The sequence below is a fragment of the Dryobates pubescens genome, chromosome 17 (assembly GCF_014839835.1).
Source record: "Dryobates pubescens isolate bDryPub1 chromosome 17, bDryPub1.pri, whole genome shotgun sequence".
In the NCBI taxonomy this organism is placed as follows: domain Eukaryota; kingdom Metazoa; phylum Chordata; class Aves; order Piciformes; family Picidae; genus Dryobates; species Dryobates pubescens.
The window spans coordinates 10764508-10784953 of NC_071628.1; the positions used below are offsets into that span (position 1 = coordinate 10764508).

The following is a 20446-nucleotide window of genomic DNA, read 5'->3' on the forward strand; positions in this document are numbered from 1 at the left end:
AAACAAGTGCTGCTTGCTAACAAAGGTGATGCAGGAAGTGCACTCTTGGGTCCCAAAGCTGTGCTTGAGCTGCCTGGGAATCCACACTGTGAACCTAAACTGAGCATTAGGTTTCTTGTCAGCTATGGAAATTGAACGTATTGTCTATGAATTTTGAGTGTTATCTGTGCAACCAGCAGAGGTTCATTTCTTATGCCATCACAAAACAGTTGGTGGGATTTAGAGTGCAGTTGTGTTGAATTTCCATTTCTCTCCTTACTCCTGAGCTGTGTTTGGAAGTGATTGGCATTTCTCAAGGACAGTTCCTTAAAGCACAAAGAAATTCTCCCAGATGAGATTCTTTCTGTTACTCTCATCTGGAAGATGAGCTGTGGTAGGTGGGCAGGAATCTTCTCAGGGATTCACCCCTACACAGGGTGTTCCACTAAGGGTAGTAAACAGCTCCCTGGTCAGAGCTGAGCTGTATGGATTCTGTGCCTGGGACATCCCTGGCAAAGCTCTTCCCTGCACCATTTTATCCTAGCATTCTTCAATGAAAACTGCATTTTCTTTCCACACATAACAAGGTTCCTGCTTCCTCTGAGCCAGAGGTTGCAGCCTTGTTTTCATGTGGTAATTGAGGCATGCCAGAACCCATTTTCCCTAAGAGCATAAACTCTTCACTAGTTTCCATCCAGGAACACTCATCCTTTTGCTTGTTTTTGTGACAAACACAACGGCAACCTCCTTTGGCTTTGGTAAGCTTCCTCACCACTCACTCAACAGCCAAACAGAATAGACTTGCAAATCCTTTCATGGCTGAGTATCTGAGCCCAGCTGAATCAGAGGCCACACAGGACGTGTCCAAAAGCACTGTTTGCACTTAGAATCATAGAATCCATAAGGTTGGAATAGATCTGAGAGAACATCAAGTCCAACCTGTCACCCAAGACATCATGAGTGCTAAACCACGGCACCAAGTGCCACCTCCAATCCCCTCTTGAACACCTCCAGGGATGGTGACTCCACCACCTCCCTGGGCAGCACATTCCAATGGCTAACAACTCTCTCTGTGGAGAACTTTCTCCTCACCTGGAGCCTAAACTTCCCCTGGCACAGCCTGAGACTGTGTCCTCTTGTTCTGATGCTGGTTGTCTGAGAGAAGAGACCAACCTCCTCCTGGCTGCAACCTCCCTTCAGGTAGTTGTAGAGAGCAAGAAGGTCTCCCCTGAGCCTCCTCTTCTCCAGGCTAAACAATCCCAGCTCCCTCAGCCTCTCCTTGTAGGGCTTGTGCTCGAGGCCTCTCACTTCCAGCAAACCGGTCTGAAAACCTTTCTGCAGGAACCCAATCCATGTGGTTCAGGACTGCTGACACTGTGTTAGGGCCAGGAAGGAGTCACACCCAGCCTAACAGTGCTGTAAGAATTAGCAGAAAGATGAATGTGATGCAGGAATGTAGCTGTGATTCACGTAGCAGTAAAAAGCTGCCATCGAGGCATGATGAGTTTTGACATTAGCCTAAAGGTGGACTTGTCAGCACTCCACACCTGTGACTCAGGCCCTCTAGATGAACTCACTCAGCTCATTTTCCTCTGCAGCAACGTTGGGAACTCAACCCTGCTGTGAAACAAAGCTCCCTGTGTGCAGCTGCCCAAAACTTCCTAGAAAAAGACAAGCAGCCTCCAAGGAAGGACACTGGAGTGGGACTCTGTCAAACTCTCCAGCTCTCTACAACTTAGTTTTCAGATATTCCATGAAGTGGGCCTTGGGTTTGGGTTTTTTTGGTTTTAATCTGAGTCCTTTCAGTCTCTCCATCCATTTCTTCTGTAATAAATTAAAAGGGAGTAGGCTAATTGGAAAGGAAGGAGTTGTTGGAATGTTTTGGCCTCCGGGCTTCCCCCCACACGCACACCCCCAGCTCTAATAACTGAAATAGGTTAATTACAAACATAAAAAGGAAACATTTCTTCCCCTACCTTGTGTTATAACATGCAGAAGCCCTGTGTTCTAACTGCTGGAACAAAATGAAAGGATAAGAAACCCCAAGAAACTGACTCCTGTGCAAAATTCATCTCTGATCTTAGAATCTTGCAACATCATTTCAGGAGCTGCACTCGATTATAATGTTATGTGATCCTGCTCTGGCAGGGGGGTTTGGACTCAATCTCTGGAGGTCCCTTCCAACCCTTAACATCCTGTGATCCTGTGTCTGCAAAAAAGGGTGACAAAGCAAGACCCTGTTGACAAGGGCTAGATCTGAGACAAGCTTTTCTCTTTCAACACAAGCAGCTGACATCTGTTACTATAAAACCACCTTAACTAGTAATTCCATCAGCCAAAAGCCCAGAAGAGAATGGGAAAAGGGAATAGATGAGGAGGGTGAACTTTCCTTTCTCCATCTGCAGTGTCAGTGCTGTAATTAGTCTCGTTAATGAGGTGGTTTCTCTTAACCACAGGCATCGACTTTTCCGTGAGCATTGTGTTTGCGTGCAAGGAAACTACATCAAGGACCTAAACATCCTAGGAAGAGACCTGTCCAAAACCATCATCATCGACAACTCACCGCAAGCCTTTGCTTACCAGGTACGGCTAGGAGCAGGCTGCTGACCTCAGCAGTGGCTAAAAAACTTCCCAAATCATGGAATAGTGGAAAGGTGTTTGGGTTGGGAAAGATTTAAGGATCACAGAGTCCTTCCTAACCATTAGCCCAGCACTGCCAGGTCACCACCAAACCGTGGCCCTCGACACCACATCTCCATGGCTTTGAAACCCCTCCAGGGATGGGAACTCCACTGCTGCCCTGGGCAGCCAGGGCCAGGCCTGGACAGCCCTCAAGGGGCAGAAAGTGTTCACTTCTTCCCTCAGAAGACAGTGTAACACTGCATTTTTATTTAACTTCTTCAGGAGTTGTATTTCAGTTTACAAAGCAAACTGTGCCAATCACTCGGGTTTCCTTGATTTTTCTCTTCTTTTTGGGAAGAGCTGATTGAGTGCAAACTGAGGGACTTCTTACAATGACCACACTGTAAAACCAGGCAGATTTACTAAAGAAACCACCAGTCCACCGGGTCTGTGACTTGGACTCTGTGGATTTCTCCTTCTCTAGAGACTTTCAAGATCTGTCTGGATGTGTTCCTGTAGGACCTGCCCTTGGCGATCCTGTTCTAGTAGAGGGGTCGGACTCAATCTCTGGAGGTCGCTTCCAACCCCTAACATTCTATGATTCTTTTAATGCTAGTGAAACATGAAATCAGACCATAGGGGGCTGTGCAAGGGACCTCTGGAGATGACCCAGTCCAGCCCCCCCTGCTAAAGCAGGAGTACCCACAGCAGTTTGTCCAGAATCACAATGGCCAGGGGGGTTGGAAGCTCTCCAGACAAGGAGACTCCCCAGCCGCTCTGGGCAGCCTGCTCCAGGGCTCCAGCACCCTCACACCAAAGAATTTTCTCCTCCTGTTCAGATGGAATCTCCTGACTTCCAGTTTGTGCTCATGTCCTGTCACTGGGCACCGCTGAGTCTGGCCCCATCCTCTTTCCCCCCACTCTTTAGATTAAGAGATCACTGGCTGAAATGGCACAGGGGTGACAACTGCTTTTGCTGGGATGTTCCCAAGCCACACTCTGTGGGGTCAGTTTTCCCAGAGTTGTGTAGATAAGTGTGGAGTGTGGTCTCCAGCATCTCACCTACCTTAAAGAACAAAAATCCAAACCCCAGTTTGCCTCATTTGCCAGAGCACAGTTGGGTTCTGTGTGTGTTTAGCCATAAAATGCTCTCCAAGTCCCAACACTTCCCCATTCAGCAGAACTTTCAGAGCTGCTTTTGTCGCAGCTTTGATGTGGAGGTTTTTATGGAGCTGTATGTAAAGGACAGAGACCTCTTGGAAGAGAATTTTACTACAACCTGTAGAGGGAGAATCCACATTTATAAACTCTGGCTTGGAAACATCATTTTTCCACCACCCCCCCCTTAAAAAAAAAAAAGCTATTTCAGAAGTCTTGAGTGGAGATAAATGAAGTGTAAACGGTGTGTTGATGGCGGGTTTTGTTTTCCTTCAGCTTTCAAATGGAATTCCTATAGAAAGCTGGTTCATGGATAAAAATGACAATGAACTCCTAAAATTGATTCCATTTCTGGAGAAACTTGTAGAGCTGGTAAGTGACTCCTTCATGGGGCTCTTCCCTACCCACTGCCCAACAATGTTAGGGTTGGTTTGTTTTTTTTAAGGATTTTCAGAGACTTTAAGGTTGATTTTTATTACTCCTGAGTCAGCTGCAGACTGCTGAAAGTTGTGCATGTCTCTTTGCAAAGGCTTCTCTGGGCAGCATTTCGAAGCAGCAGCAGGACTTAGTTAGGCAGCAAACAGCAGACAGTCATTTCTAACTGCTTTTGGTCACGAAGAGGAGAATTGGCACACCTTGTAGAATGAAACTGACACCCTGGAGGCCTTTAGATTAAATAATGCCCATCGCTGGCTGAATCGCTGTGGGGGTTGTGTAGCTATGGCTGTGAGTGTCTCCTACTGACACACATTCCTGGTTTATATTTTGTTGTGTGAAAACAGCAGCACTAGAAAACTGCCCCACTTAAAGCCTTGACTTGTAGGTGTGTTCACTCTCCTAAAACCTGCCCCTTTTTTGTCCCCCTACAGAACGAAGATGTCCGGCCTCACATCAGAGACAGATTTCGCTTGCATGACTTGCTACCCCCCGACTAAAGCCTTTTTGCCCCGTGACTGAAGGGGGAGAAAAATGCAGGACCCTTTTTTTGGACTGACACAAAACATTGCCATTACTGTTGAAATTTTGCATTTTTGTACCCCGTCTTGCTTTTCTTATCTTTGGTGCCCAACAATAATCAAGGGTTACAGAAAGAGACTCTCTCTCTGAGATGGAATCCATTCAGTACAATACAGTAGGTAGGCTAGAGCAGAAAAGTCTTTAGAACTAGTGCAACTCCAAGGAAGAGAAAAGAAAACAAAACACAGAACAACAACAAACCAACAATTTATTATCCTTTTTTTATGTTAATGTCCAGGACATCTGCAGTTTATAAAGAATTCTGTTCCTGCCACCACCAGCAGTTTGACCTGTTGAAACACAGGATTTTCTGATATAACAGAGATTGAAAATGGACTCTTTGTTTTCTCTCTGTTCGGTGCTCTAAGTGGGTCTTGTAGCCACTGTTCTGTTACTTTTAAGATTCTCATTTCAACAGGAATGGCCAGTAAAAGTTGTTTGGATTTATTTTACTTTTTTAATCCTGTTAAGGTTTATAACCTTTTTATTTTTTTTTAATTATTATTCTTTTTCCTTTTGCCTTTTTTTTCCTCTTTTGACCTGTATTAGATTAGCATTTCATTATGCATTCCTTTTAGTCGAGGCACTACTTTCAGTTGAGTTTATATTTTATTTTATCTTTTCCCCCTCTTTGTTTCTTTTTCTCTTTTTTTCCCCTCTTTGTTTCTCTTTCCCTTTTTTCCCCCTCTTTGTTTCTCTTTCCCTTTTTTCCCCCCTCTTTGTTTCTCTTTCCCTTTTTTCCCCCCTCTTTGTTTCTCTTTCCCTTTTTTCCCCCCTCTTTGTTTCTCTTTCCCTTTTTCCCCCCTCTTTGTTTCTTTTTCCCTTTTTTCCCCCCTCTTTGTTTCTTTTTCCCTTTTTTCCCCCCTCTTTGTTTCTTTTTCCCTTTTTTCCCCCCTCTTTGTTTCTTTTTCCCTTTTTTCCCCCCTCCTCTTTTTTCTCTTTCCCTTCCCCCCCTCTTTTTTCTCTTTCCCTTCCCCCCCCTCTTTTTTCTCTTTCCCTTCCCCCCCCTCTTTTTTTCTCTTTCCCTTTTTTCCCCCCTCTTTTTTCTCTTTCCCTTTTTTCCCCCCTCTTTTTTCTCTTTCCCTTTTTCCCCCCTCTTTTTTTCTCTTTCCCTTTTTCCCCCCTCTTTTTTTCTCTTTCCCTTTTTCCCCCCTCTTTTTTTCTCTTTCCCTTTTTCCCCCCTCTCTTTTTTCTCTTTCCCTTTTTCCCCCCTCTCTTTTTTCTCTTTCCCTTTTTCCCCCCTCTCTTTTTTCTCTTTCCCTTTTTCCCCCCTCTCTTTTTTCTCTTTCCCTTTTTCCCCCCTCTCTTTTTTCTCTTTCCCTTTTTCCCCCCTCTCTTTTTTCTTTTTCCCTTCCCCCCCCCTCTCTTTTTTTCTTTTTCCCTTCCCCCCCCCTCTCTTTTTTTCTTTTTCCCTTCCCCCCCCCCCCTTTTTTTCTTTTTCCCTCTCCCCCCCCCTCTTTTTTTCTTCTTCCCTTTTTCTTTCAGAAAATAGCCAAATTTCCTTAAGGTTTTGGGTTTTTCTGCTTTGTTTTGTTTTGAACAGTTGGCTGGCCGTTTTCCTGCTTCCTCTGCCTGCATACTGTATATTTGTTTAAAAATACTCTCTAGGTTTAGCCCGTGTAAGTTTCATTTAGAGAGAAAAACCCCACCCCTACCCCAGCATTTATATTTTACTTTCTGTAATATTCTACTGTAGTTGAAATCTTTTAAAACAAAACACACACACAACAAAAGCAAACAAAAATCAAGAGACTGGCTAGATAAGAAGAATCTAAGAATTACTAATATTCAGAATGTTTTAAACCATTGTGATGGCATGTTCTTGGGACAGACAATATCTTGCAGTGGCACAAACAACCGATGGACAAAGGAATACCTCAGACTATGCTGTGCATGCCAATCTTGACAGGAGAACTAGCTTGGCCACACCTCTTAGGTTTGATGCAATTCAATTACTGCTGCCTTGTTTCCTCCAAGATTGAAGTGTTCTGCACAGTGGCTCAGTATTTTCAGACGTTTTTGGCATGGGCTGGGGGGTACCCCTGTGACACTCTGCGTTACAATCAGTCCTAGAGCCGGGGTGACAGCGAAGGGACCCGGCGGTCGCTATGCACAATCCTGTGGTACAGACACTCCAGGCCCCCGCCGCAGCCCGCCTGCTATCCTAGTGGTTTCTCTGCTCTCTGGAAGTAGTCTCTCAGCCTTTGGTTCTCTAATGCAGCCACTCCAGGAGGTGGATATTTTTATAATGGTGTGTGTAATAATCTCCTTTTTCCAGAGGCTTTTTAGGGAAGGGATCATTCGTTGAAAAGGTTCGGGGCCGCTTTGCCTCTCGACTGCATTACCCTGCCACAGGCTCAGACTGTTTGTGTGTCAAAGATGTCACAGAACGGCACTTTTTCTAAAGAGAAGTTTGATATTTTGTATGCTTGTTAAGAAAGTACAGTATTGGAGATTAAAGGTGGACAGCTGATAATTGAGAAGTATGGCAATTAATTTTTTATGTATATTACCTGTTTACTTGTACAATTTTATTGTACAAATTTACATGCAGCTTCATTTTCAAATGAGTCCTTAAAATAAGGAAAATCTTTTTAGGAAGACATTTAATTTTTGTATTTTTGATTTTAAAAAGAAAAGAAGAAAAAAATGTTAAAAAAAAAAAAAAAGAACACAAAATTTAAAAAAAAAAAAAGCGAAGGAAAAAAAAAAAAGAAGAAAAAAAAAAGAAGGAAAAAAAGACGGAAAAAACAAGAAGAGAAAAAAAAAAGAAGAAAAAAAAAGGAAAAAAGAAGGAGAGAAAAAAAAAAGGAAGAAAAAAGGAGGAAAAAAAGAAGAAAAAAAAGACAAAAAAAAAAAAAGGCATGAGTTATGTCAACTTTTTTCCAGTGTATTAATGAAGATTTTAACTTTTCATCAGGTTGAGTGTTTTCTTACTATATTCTCTGTTGTGTACGTAGCTAGCACATTGTGTCACTGAACTGTTTAAAGAACTTAGCATGTAGAGCAAAGCCTGTTTTGTGGAAAATCCTTCTTCAGTTAAAAAAAGAAAAGAAAAGAAAACAAACAAAGAGACAAAACAAAACAAAACAAAACACACCCCAACAACCATTCATCATGGCAGGCTTTCTGCAAAACAGAAGAAAAAAGAGAAGTGGGGGGGGGGGTGGGGGGTGGGGAAAAGGAGGGGGGGGTGGGGGAAAAAAAAAACCCACAAAGTGAAAACCTTTGCAATTCAGAATACTGGGGTTGGGTTTTGGGGTTTTTTTTGTATTTAAAAGGAGAAAAAGGTTAAAAAAAAACAAACAAAAAAAAGGTATTTTGCTTGCAGGAAAGAAATACTACAGATTCATTTTAATGAGAATCTTTTAAATGTATTTATCTTTAGGGCATCTGGGCATCTTTACGCTGTTTGTCTTATGTCTTTATTGAAATAAAATGTACATAACATGACCTTTAGATATGCTTTTGTGCAGCCATGTGAGCCCTGGAACCAACACCCCCCCACACACACACACACACCCCCCACACCTCCCCTTCCTTCTTGCCTTTTTTGCCTCCCCCCCTTCCTTTTTTTCCCCCTTTTGTTTCTTTTATCTCCGTGAGATGGTTCTGGAAAAGTCGAATGGCTTTTGCAAATGGTCGGCTTGGGTTCCAGTCGTTCCCTGGGGGTTTTTGCCAGCTCCGTGTTTTGGTTTTGTTTTGCAGTTGGAAATCCAAACCTGAAGGGTTTTGGTTTGGTTTTCATGGTGAAACCTTGTTGAATGTGGGATTCTTTTCTCCGAGCGGCTGCCGTGACACTGCTATATTTTATGTTCATACACACAAACGCTTTGCATTTCACTCCTCTGCCAGAACAAAGTGGGGTCTGTTCAGTAGCTCGTTGCTTTTCTCCACCTGTAAAAAGAAAGGATCACCTCTTCAAAGAATGTCTTTCAACACGTGGGTCCTGACTTTGGCTAAAACCATTCTGAAAGTGCTTTCTGTTAGTTAAGGAAACCAAAGCGTTCATTGCACTTTACAGCTGGATCTGTCCTGGGATGATCAGCTCGGTGAGGGGAATCAAAATGTCAAGTGAGGGATTTAGCTCTGGGTAGATGCACAAGAAGAGTCCCAAGAGACTGCTTAGCAAACGTGTTAAATATCGTCCTGTGCTGCGAGTCTGGTGATTCTCACGCTGAGCTTCCTTTGCAGAAGGACTCTGCTGCCTTCAAAGTGTAAGTTCCTCGAGATGTTCAACACGTCTGGCATAAAGGGTCTTGGCATGAAGCAAAGCTCTCATCCCTCAGGTGTTGTTTTCGTCTTGCTGGTCTCAAGGTGAGCGTTCCTTGTTTCTCTGACACGAGTCTGGACGGAATGGTGCCCACCAAGACTGACACTGCTAACTGGGGGAGTCTCCACCCTGTGTGTGACTTGAGTCTTGAATGTAGGACTGTGCAACTGAAGCAGTTAACCTTGGAGCTGGATTGTTTCTTCCATTGTTATGTATTTCCAGAAAACACAGCATCCTATTTCCAAAGGTCTCGGTGATTTCATTTGTGGTCTTTTGCTTGCTCGTGGTGACAGTCTCTTGATTTTCACACGTCCATGTGTTTGAGTATTCTTGGGTTTGGCAGCAAAATAAGGCCTTTCATACTTATTTTGGCAATACATGGTCAATTTGTTACTATTTTTTTCCCCTCCTTCAGTTGGTCTGTAGCTAGAATACCTTCACCTTGGTGCAACTGTCATCCTTTCCGCCTCGGGTTCATGTCACTTCTGCCTGTGTAGGAAAACATCTTGTCATTGCTCCCGAAACGGATCAGAAAGGCTGAATGTTTCAAGACCTGGTTCAGACTGCCTCAAAACAGGAGTGGTATCAACCAGAGGCATGTGAAGGAGACATAGCTCCTTCCAGCAGAGCACTTCAGTGCATTACCAGAGATACTCGGGTTTGAAGGAAAAGAGGGTGGCACTGGCTCAGTCTGCTGAGGACAGCAGGGCTGCTGGAGTAGGTCCCTCTGCTCACTGACAGAAGCCTGTGTCCTTTTTGTCACATCTCCCCAAACGTGGTTCCTCCTAAGTACAAGGGCAGTCATGCTGATGGTTGGATTGGTGCAGCTGAAGAGGCATCAAACCCTCATGGGGAGAGGGGGTGGATGAGGATGAGGAGAAGGTGGAGTGGGTGGCAATCTCATCAACCTGTCTGCAGTGCTGTGAAACCACCCTTGTTTGCTGGGTAAAGAAAACTCCAGAAACACACAAATACAGTGACTCTGCTGAGGAAATGCCTACATTCCTCTGGTTTTACTTCTGGCTCTGGCTTTCTGACAGTGTCACATTGCGAACTGGACCTTTGCTCTTTAGCTGAACCAACCACGTGTCGTTAGGGTATTAAAGCAGATGATGGGACTCATAACTTCACAGCTCACACAGACCAAAGCGAGCCCCTGCATGTGCCAAGGAAGGGAGCTGTGGCTGCTGAGCCAGCTGGGTGACTCCAGGTGCTCCTGAGGGAGGACTGGAGTGTGCTGAGTACACCTGAGCATGGGGAATTAGTCAAGCTAACCGTGCCTCCTGTTGTGTTCCGCTAGAAGAACCTGGAGAGCACACCTTGGCAAAGCTAAAATCCCAGTGTAAAATTACTGTTTGCATGGTTGAAATCAATCTAGATACACAGAGTTCAGTTAGAACTTGATACAATTCAAGAAGTTGAGGGCAGAAAGGCAAAACACACCACCTCTGGTCAGTTTAAAAGGTGAGAGAATCAAGTGATGTGACACCAGCTCAGCTGGGCAGGCTTGTTCAGCAGGAGCCAGGAGAAACTGATCACTTCTCTATTAAATTAATGTCTTCCACTGTCAGTAGAGTGTTAAATGAAACCAGTGTTCTGGTGAGAGGACTCAGTGGGGCTGTATGGCAAACATGAGCTGCAGTCATGCCAGGTCCATGTTTCATAACACTAAATTCACCAGCAAAGGCCAACAGCAGAAGAAATCAAGCAAGGACAGACCCACTGTGGTGTGTGTCAGACATGGGGCACAGCTAGATCATGGCCCTGAGCCAGAAGTCTTTGGGTTTAGGAGTCAAATATCTCTCTCTGGGGGAAATAACCCAGCCCAGGAGTTCTGTTGTATCTTCAGCCAAAAAACTTTTTTTGAGGACTGGAATTAAAAGGGAATTTAAAATCCATCCTAAAATCTAACACTGGGTTTGAAGGCTGACCAGAAGACCTGGCACAGCAGCAGAGCTGCCCAGCAGCCTGGGATGCTGGGATCCTTGCTCTCCTGGTTTTTTTTCTTTCTGGATCACTTCTGCTACCCACCTCCTGAGCCTGTGCTGGGAGCTGATCCAGCCAAAAAACAACCATGGGAGAATACAGGAAGAGACTCTGGCCCCCAGGGCTGCAGGCCTTAGGTCAGCTCAAGCTGCTGGGGAGGAGGGGAAGCGCCATGGTCCAGTAGCCATGAGGTGTTGGGTGACAGGTTGGACCTGATGATCTTTGAGGTCTTTTCCAACCTTGTTGCTTCTACGAAGTGGAAGTTCACAGGGAGACAGTTTTCTGGAAACAAATAATTGTCTCCTCAAGCTGACCCAGCTGGGGAACAGCATCTGGGTGATGCTCTGAACGTTCAGTTGCACCAACCCACGGCACATCAGGCTCCTGATCCTGAAATCCTAAACAAGTTGCTGCATGGCTGATGAGACACAGCGCAAGTGTGACATCTCCTTGGCTGGTAGTCATCATTTTGTTTAAAATAAACCATAAATGTGTGTATATATATATATATATATAATTAAAAACTCAAGCCATTGGCAGCAAGCATTTTTGTTTGGAAGCAAGCAAGGGTAGGCCGCTAAGGATTAACCTGCGTGGACTTTGGTTGCCTTGACCATGTCATGTCAAATTGCTTTGCTTTGCTTTGGGGTTTTGGGTTTGTTTGGGTTTGGTTTTTTTTTTTGGGGGGGGGGGGGGTGTTTTGTTTTGTTTTGTTTTAATGTATATACTTTTAAAAATGTCATTGTGTCATTAGGCTGAACCTTGTGAAATACAATGGGAGGAGAACTCTTGTCCTACAAACCTGTGTTTCTTCTGCAATCATTTCTGGTACCTGGAATCATAAAGATTTGTATTAAATATTCATGCTGTGGCTACTGGGTTAATGATATTTTAGCTGATAGCTTTCACTGAAGGCTCTTTTCTGTAAAGCAAGGCAATGCTCATGGCAGTTTTCAGCCTTTCAAAGGGGAGGAGAAGAAGCCTTGTCTGTGTTTTAAAGGCTGAGGAGGCCAAACAAGAACAAACTAGATGGAGTTTCTCGGGTTGTTACAAAAGATTCTTGCCTTGAGTCTGATTTTCAGGATGTGAACATCCCCCAGGTATCTTTTGTGAAGTGGCCACAAGGCCAAATTTGCCTATTTTCATTATTGTTATTCATTTTTCCTCCTAAGCAGAAGCTTTCAAACTGAGAACTGATTTCCTATTAGCATTTCTGACTCAAAGTGGTGCTAGGAAGGGTTTTTATCTTTGTCCCTTAATTTCCTTGTCTTTAGGATGGGAAAAATGCTTAATTGTTTCAGTTCAGATGTTGAAGTTACTTTAATTGTGCTGTGAAAATGCCTTGTGTTTGTGCACTTAGTGTGTTCCCAGTAACTGCACAGTTCTGGCCGCTTCCAGAATCATCCTCACAGCACGCTGGGCTTGGGAAGCTCTGTGTAAACTTGGTGAGGATGCAGCTGAGGATGTGATTTGAACCATAGCTGTGTCTCTTGTTATTTTTATTGCCTGGTCAATGGGTAAGGACCAAAGAAGATGGTGTGTTTGGTACACCTCCCACCCAGCTCCAGGCTCCTTTGAGGGAGCGTTAGCGAGTAATGACGTCTTTCCTCAGCTTCATTTTCTCTAGGCTCAGCAACCCCAGGTCCATCAGCTGCTCCTCACCAGCCCTGTTCTCAGACACTTCACCAGCTTCATTGGGCCCCTCCAAGAAGGACATGAGGGGCTGGAGTAGGCCCAGCAAAGGGCAAGGAAATGGAAGAGTCTGGAGAACAGGGCTGGTGAGGAGCAGCTGAGGGATCCGGGTTGTCCAGCCTGGAGAAAAGGAGGCTGAGGGGAGACCTTCTGGCTCTCTGTAGCTCCCTCAAAGGAGGATGAAGCCAGGTGGGGGTTGGTCTCTTCTCCCAAGGAACAAGGGACAGGACAAGAGGAAATGGCCTCAGGTTGGACGTGAGGGACACTTTCTTCCTCCTGAGAGTTGTCCAGGCCTGGCTCAGGATGTCCAGGGCAGTAGTGAAGTCTGCATCCCTGGAGGGGTTTCAAGGCCGTGGAGATGTGGTGCTACGGGCCATGGTTTGGTGGTGACCTGGCGGTGCCGCCGTAATGGTTGGGCTCAGTCCTAAAGGTCCCTTCCAACCCCAACCATTCCCGTGGGAGCCCCTGGGAGCCCGGAAGGTGCCCGAAGGCCACCGGCAGCCCTCTCCCGCCGTGGCTCCGCCGCCCGCTCTGGCCCCGCCCCGCGCTGGGCGGGGCGCCGTGGGAGCGCCGCGGGCGGTGCCCTCGGTCCGCCGCCGTCCCGGCGTGCCCCGCGCTCGGCGCTGCTGGGGCCGCTCTGGCGCTGCTGCCTCTCACCGTGCCCGCAGCCAGCGCCGGCGGCCGCGACTCGGCGGGAAGATGGCGGCGGAGGCGGCGGATTCGTGGGGTAGGTGGCGGCGGCCGCCGCGCCGCGCCGGCACCCCCGGCGCCGTCCGCTCGCCCTCACCCGCTCTCCTCTCCCCTGCAGACGCCGACAGCTTCGAGGTGGTGGAGCCGGTGGCGAAGCGGCTGGTGCCGGGAGTGGCCGTGGACCGCTGGGCCGGCGAGGATGAGGAGGACGACGTGAAGGTGCGGCCGGGAGGGCCCTCGCCGTGCGGCGCCGGCTCGGGGCTGGCCGGCCGCGGCCGGGGGGCGGCGAGAGGCGGATCGGGCCCGGGCCGGGCCGCTGCCATATGGGGCCGCGTGTGCGGGGCCGCGGCGGCGAGGCCGGGCCCGGGGCAGGGCGGAGGAGGGCCCCGCGGCGGCGAGGGGAAGCCTCCCGCCGGGGCGATCCGGCTGGTCGGGCCGGAGGGACTCACCCGGCCGCGGCGGGGAGGCGCGGGCGGGGCTCCGCGGCTCCGCCGGGGTGGAAACGGGCGCCGGGTGGCGGCGCCGCGGAAGGGCAGCGGGCGGTGACAGCTGACAAGTCCCGGTGCCAAGCGCCGAAGGAGGCTGTGCCCCCTGCCCCGTAATCCCCGCTCGGGCCGGCCGCCGCTGCCCGAGGCTTGGCCCTGCTGCGCTGGGCCTGCAAGGGCAGGGGCGGACGGACCATTTTCTACCCTGAAGAGGCCTTTCCTGATCTCTGAGGGATCCACCTGCAGCTTCCCAGCTGCCTGCCAGGCTTCTGGGCTCTGCTGCGGCTGGCTGCGCTCCCCTTGATCTCTGTGGCCTTGCAGAGTCTGGCTTTGGAGCGTGGTGAGACGGTTGGTGGGGTGTTGAAAGCTGTGTTTGTGCTTCTGCTCTGGCTCAGACACTTCTGTCGGGTAGCAGGGTGGCTTTGCCACCATTTTCCTGCTTCTTCACACCCCACAGGCACAGCTGGAAAGTGCAGCGGCCTCGGCGTGCAGTTCCAGATGTGGTAGTGCCTGGATCACTTCACATTTGTTTCCTTAAGGCATTATTTGAAGCTGGAGTGTGCTGTGCCTGCATGGAGTTGGCATTAAGCTGTGAGGGTTCACTTCTGGTGCTTCTGAAAGCAGACCTGCCTTCAGAGCTGCTTTGCTGCTGTCCAGCTGTCCCCAAGCAAGCCAGGGGGCCTGAATGGTGCAAACCTTGGCTTGCTCCCTGTCCATATGGGCTGTGAGCAAAGTGGGGCCAGGGAGCATACAATTGCTTGGTGACTGCAAGGGCTGGGGGTAGGTCAACTGGAAAAGAGCTTTTTGTTTGCAGTCAAGCTGCTGAAGTATCCTGGTAGGCAGTCTGGTGAGGTGGCTTGGTCACTACGGTGCAGGCAGAAGTGTGAAGCTTTCTGTAGTAGCTTTGTTCCCTGCTGGGTGAGGACTTGTTGGGTTTGTTATTCAGGCCACTGAGTGTTGCCAGAGCCCCTGAGAAACAGCAGCATGGTGTCCTTGGAGCCTGGGGTGGGGTTCCTTTTATAAGTAGTGTGGGGAAAGCAGTTCAGCTTCTCTTCAAATAAAGCAAAGCTCCATTTGGGGGCATTACAGGCTGTCCACTTCCCTCCTTACACCTGCCAACAGCCACAGCCTGTGTTTCTGTAGGGGTCACACTGCAGCAGGCAGTGAGTGAAGCTGCCTCTGTGCACAGCAGCCACAGCCCCTTCCAGAGCGGTCAGCACGGAGCTGTGTGCAGCTATCTGATGGCTGTGGAGCTTGGACTCAGCTTCCCTAGGAGTCTTCTGCTCCTTCCTCTGAGAGGGAGACTTTGCTGCTGCAATAGAGCCCAGGAGCCTGGGCTCAAGTGCTGCCTGGGCTCCTTGAAGACCCCTCTTGAGGCAGCTTTCTCTGACTGCCCTAATAAAGGACCCAAACATTTCCCACTGCAGTAGGGACACAGCTACTGCTCCCCAGAGGTGAGGGCCTCAGTGCTGGGGCTGCACCTGGAGAGAAGGAGCAGTCCAGCAGAGAAAGCTGCTCTGGTGTGCTGCAGAGGCACTGAAGAGCTGAGCCTGGGAGGTGGCTGCTTGAGCTCTGGGGGCCTTGTTTGCAAGGGTCCTCCTTGGGCCAGTCCCTGCAGGAGGGAAATGTAAACCAGCAGCACAAAGGTGTTCTGCAGGAGGTTGGTCTTTCACCTCAGGGGCTGTGGTTTATCTCTTCAGGCTCTGGAGCTGACTTTGGAAGATGTTTCAGTAGTGAGCTCCAAGGCACTGTTGGGAGGCTTCTGACTTCCCCAGGTTTAAAATTAGCATCTTCAGCAGTAACCAAACCCCTCCCAGTGCTACTCTGGACACAAGTTCCTGCCAAGGAATGTTCATCTCTTTGCTCTTGGGCAGTTCAGTCCTGGGCACAGGCCTGGTTGCCCTCCAGGAGACAGCTCTGGCATGGCACAGCCCTTTCTCTTTGAGGGAGAGCATTTGGGTTCAGCTGGGGACCCAGATGCTGGAGGTTCTGTCCCTTCTCAGTTGTGTCTTCTGGTTTGGGGCAAGAATGGCAGTGCTGGAGTTGCTGCTCCTTTCCAGCCATGTCAGCTGGGGTCTGGGGGCAGAAGGGGCAGTGCTGGAGTTGCTGCTCCTTTCCAGCCCTGTCAGCTGGGGTCTGGGGGCAGAAGGGGCAGTGCTGGAGTTGCTGCTCCTTTCCAGCCATGTCAGCTGGGGTCTGGGGGCAGAAGGGGCAGTGCTGGAGTTGCTGCTCCTTTCCAGCCATGTCAGCTGGGGTCTGGGGGCAGAAGGGGCAGTGCTGGAGTTGCTGCTCCTTTCCAGCCCTGTCAGCTGGGGTCTGGGGGCAGAAGGGGCAGTGCTGGAGTTGCTGCTCCTTTCCAGCCATGTCAGCTGGGGTCTGGGGGCAGAAGGGGCAGTGCTGGAGTTGCTGCTCCTTTCCAGCCATGTCAGCTGGGGTCTGGGGGCAGAAGGGGCAGTTTCATCTGTTTCAGGGGCAGATCAAATCATGCCAAGGGAGGTTCAGGTTGCACATTAGGAAACATTTCTTCCCAGAAAGGCTTCTCAGGCACTGGCACAGGCTGCCCAGGGGGTGGTGCAGTCACCATCCCTGGAGGTGTTTCAGAGCCAGGTGGAGGTGGTGCTGAGGGACGTGGGTTAGTGGTGGTGGCTTAGCAGCAGCGGTGGGATTGGACTTGATGATCTCAAAGGTCTCTTCCAACCTCAGCAGTTCCTTGGCAGAGCTGCTCTCACCAAGGCTTTATTTACATGAACTGGAAGGTGCTGGCAGTGGCCTTGTTTCAGACAAATCTGTGTGAGTCCAGCTGAAGTGCTCTGCAGTTCCAGGCTGCTTCAGTGAGGGTGTTTGGCAGTAAGGATTCCCTCTGAATTAATGATCAGAACAGAGATGCAGCACCAGAGCCATTTGCTGCTCCAGGAGAGCTGCCTGGAGTTTATGAAGCATGGAGACAGGTGGATCTTTGGTGCTCACCCCAGGAAACCCAAACCAACCCCTGCCCCAGATATTCATCTTCTACTGCTGCATGAAACCCAAGTGCTGGGAGAGGAGGCAGACAGCTCAGCCTAGCTGGAGACCTGCATGTCCTGGCACAGCAGGCTGAAGATCAGTCCTCAGTGGGCAACCTGTTAGCAGTTTCCCTCAGTCCTGGGAGCACCTTCAGGCCGTGGACCTGGTGCCCTTCTGCTGAGGTTTGCACCACCCAGTGCCTGAAGTGCAAACCTGGCTGTGAAGGATGGGGCAGGGGCTAAGGCAGGGAGCTCCACACAGCAGCAGTGAAGAGAGCTGCTTAAGCAGTGGGTGTAACAAACTCTTAATTAGATAGGAGCCAGAATGCTGCTGCTCCAGCTTCAAGTCAGCTCCTTGGAATGCTGAAGGAGCTGGCAGTGGTGTGTGAGCTCTGGGGGAGCTGTGCCTTGCCCAGTGCAGTCTCCAGCCTGCACGTGGAGTTGAAGCAGGGAACTGAAAGGAGCCTCCTGGCAGCTGTCTTGGTTTAGCTCCTGGTGTGTGCGTGGCGTGGCTCTCGGTGTGCACCTTAGATCAGTCCTAGAGTATTGATTTCCACCTGCTGGGCCACACACTCCGAGAACACTGAGGGGCTGGAGCATGGTGCTGGCTGCAGGCTGGGCATGGTGCTGAGCGGCCCCCACACCAGCTGCAGGGCTGGGGTTCCTGGGGGGGGCCGAGGGGGGGTTGAGCAGCAGGGCCTTTCATGTATGGCAAGCAAGAGCTGTTTTGTATGAAACATGTTGTAGAACTTAATGGTTTAGAAAAATAATTTTAATAAAGGTTGCACTCAGTGTTCCCAGCCTGGCCCTGGCCTCTCCTTAGCACGCCTGGGGCCACAGCCCAGCTCCAAGCTGCCAGCCCTGCTCACCACGAGGTGCTAGACTGGACCAGTTCATCCGCAGGGGCTGCCTGCCCCATCCCTGGGTGCAGAGAGGGGCCAGGGTCCTGCCAGCAGGGGTGCAGGAGCAGAGCCTGCCCCTCTCCTCCTCATGCCTCCAGCACGCAGACGTAGGTGGTCCAGGGCCCGCACACCACCTCCTGTGCCCGCAGCCCCTGGGCTGCCAGGTACCTGACAGGACGCGGCTGGTCGGAGCTGGCACTGTCCCCGTGTCCCAGCTGCCCGTACTTGCCTGCAGACACCACAGGGGTTGGGACCTCCCCAGACAGTCCCTGCTACAAACAGCTCCAGCCAGGAGCCTCCGGCAGGGCTCTGCCCTGAGCCCTGCAGTGCTGCAGCCACTCATCACGCAAGTCCCAGCAGCCCCCAGCAGGAAGCAGAAGACAAAAGCTGCTCCTGGAGGGTTGGCATCACTTACCCCAGCCCCAGGTGTAGAGCTCACCCCCTCCTGCAAACCAGACAGCCCCCATCAGCCTGCAGCCTCAGCTGCCCCCCTCCCCTTCCCAGGCAGCAGCCAGGGCCAGGCTGGTGCCCGTGCCCCTGGCAGGGACTCACGTGTGACAGCAGCTGTGTGCCGGGAGCCACAGCTGACCCTGCTGACCTGCGGCTGCCGGGGCAGGTCCAGCAGCGCCGGCAGGGCCTGGATGGAGATGAAGGCAGCAGCCTCGGCCCCCGGCCGCTCCTGGCACGGTGCCCCCTCGGCCTGCCCTGGGGAGAGCCAGCTCTCAGCTGCTGGGAGAGACCAGGCCCTGCCAGGCTCGGAGCCCCAGCAGCAGCACCCTCACCTCACCTGCGTCCTGGGCCTGTGCCTGCTCCTCTGCCAGTGCTTTGCAGGGCAGAGCCAGCTGCCCGGACTCGTTCCAGCCCCACAGGTAGAGATCTCCTGCCTCTGAGGGGGGCAGAGCATCAGGGGGGCCCAGGGCACAGCTCTGCCCTGAACCTCCCTGGCAGTGGCTGTGTGCTCCGGGGGCGCTGGCACCAGCCACCCATGGCACAGCGCTGTGGCACTGAGCTCCCCTGCGACCAGGGTCACAGAAGACAGTTCCTGCTGGGGCCACCCCCACCCCCTGCACCCAGCACAGCCTCTCACCACTGATGCTGGCCGAGTGCCACCCGCCAGCTGCCACTGCTGTCATGGGCACACCGCCCAACGCCTCCACCACTCGTGGCTGCTGCTCCGACTCCAGGGTGCCATGGCCAAGCTGCCCGTGCCTGGGGGGAGACACAGATGGACAGCACCAGAGGCTTTAACTGCCACAGCTGGGTTAAAAGCAGAAAGAACTGGAAGGGTCTGGAAAGGTAAAACAAACAGCTTAGCCTGGCAGAGAAGAGCCCTGGGGAATCACCCGTGTCTGACGGCAAAGGGGATGGGTTTGTGCCTCAGTATCTCCGTCCCTGCTGCACCCAACAGCCCTCCCCCAAGTCCCCAAAGCCCCTCCACAGCTCCATTGTTGAGACCAAGCAGTGCAGGGGGGCCAGGAGGGCCACAGCTGCACCCTGAGCCTGGGCAGTGCCAGAGGGAAGGATAAAGGGAATGGGTTGGCACTACACCAGCTGCATGCAATCGAGGTGAGTTAATAGTTATTAATTGCAGCTCACTAATTGCCGTGAGGAACAGCAGGATCAGGAGCGGTGTGCACGCTGGTCAGTTAGTTAACTGCTCCTGTGATCACTTATCTCACCCTGTTGACTCATCAGTCAACACTAGAGAGGTTTCCATGAGCCTGAAAGCTAATAGAGAGGCTCAGACCCCAAGGGAGCCCCCTCCCATTGCCATCCTCTCACCTGAACCCCCCACATTCTCTCTGGTGTCCTTTTTGTACCCTCTCATGAGTGTCTCTGCAACCCCCAGCACCCTCAGGATCAGTCCCTGCAGCACCTTCCCAGCTTTGAGCACCCCTCAACCTTAATCCCCCACTGCAGGCCCCCCCCCCCCAGACCCCCAGTAAACCTGCTGCCAACCCTCCCTGCTGCGACCCTTCTGCGACCCCAAATGCCCCCTGCAACCTCTCCATACCGCTTGTACCCACTATGCTGCATGTTGCATCCTTCCCATGGGGCACCCCCGGTACCCCGGAGCTCACCTGCCGCCCCCCCACGTGTAGACCTCCCCGGCTTCTCCCAGCATCAGGACATGTTCGTGGCCCAGGACGAGTCGCCGGGCCCGCACCTCCCCGGGCAGCGGGGTGAAGAAGGGAGGCCGCGGCGCGGCGAAGCCTCCGGGCAGCAGCGGCAGCGGTGAGGCGGCGGATCCTGGTGCCTGTGTCTCCGGCGGCAGGTCCCGGCTCCAGGCCGGCGGCTCCGTCGCCCCTCGCAGAGCCGCCGCCCGCGGCCAGGCCCGGGCCACCGCCGGGCCTCGCAGCACCAGATGGGTCTCGGAGGGCAGCGCCTCGGTCCAGCCCGGCAGCGGCCGCCGCAGCTCCGCGCTCCGCACCTCCAGCCCCGCGCCTGCCGCAACGGGAGTCAGACACCGGGGCGAGCGGGGAACCGGCCCTGGGGGCACAGGGACAGCCCAGGGGGACGGGCACGGGAGGTGTGGGGACATCGGAACCGCCGGGGGACGACAGTGCATCCCTGGGATGGCGGGAGGGAGAGCAGAAACACCCACGGGACAGGGGGACATCTCCGGGAGCTAAACACTAA

General features: G+C 51.2%; 2 protein-coding genes across 2 annotated transcripts in view; one reads left to right on the forward strand and one right to left on the reverse strand.

Annotated features, from left to right (window-relative positions):
* The window catches only part of CTDSPL2 (CTD small phosphatase like 2), a 44790-nt gene extending 39565 nt beyond the window's left edge, over positions 1-5225 (forward strand). The window contains exons 11-13 of the mRNA XM_054169031.1: positions 2436-2562; positions 4036-4131; positions 4629-5225. Of these exons, the coding sequence (XP_054025006.1) occupies positions 2436-2562; positions 4036-4131; positions 4629-4694 (289 nt within the window). The 3' untranslated portion in view covers positions 4695-5225. The remainder of the gene's footprint in view (positions 1-2435; positions 2563-4035; positions 4132-4628) is intronic.
* A 12530-nt stretch (positions 5226-17755) lies between these two features.
* On the reverse strand, positions 17756-20358 carry RCCD1 (RCC1 domain containing 1). Its single transcript, XM_054168996.1, has 6 exons — positions 19888-20358; positions 18894-19015; positions 18589-18692; positions 18359-18500; positions 18222-18251; positions 17756-18035 (listed from the first exon to the last, which is right to left on the reverse strand). The coding sequence occupies exons 1-6, from the start codon at positions 20346-20348 to the stop codon at positions 17893-17895; spliced, it is 1002 nt and encodes a 333-aa protein (XP_054024971.1). The 5' UTR covers positions 20349-20358; the 3' UTR covers positions 17756-17892.
* Between the last annotated feature and the right edge of the window lie 88 nt (positions 20359-20446).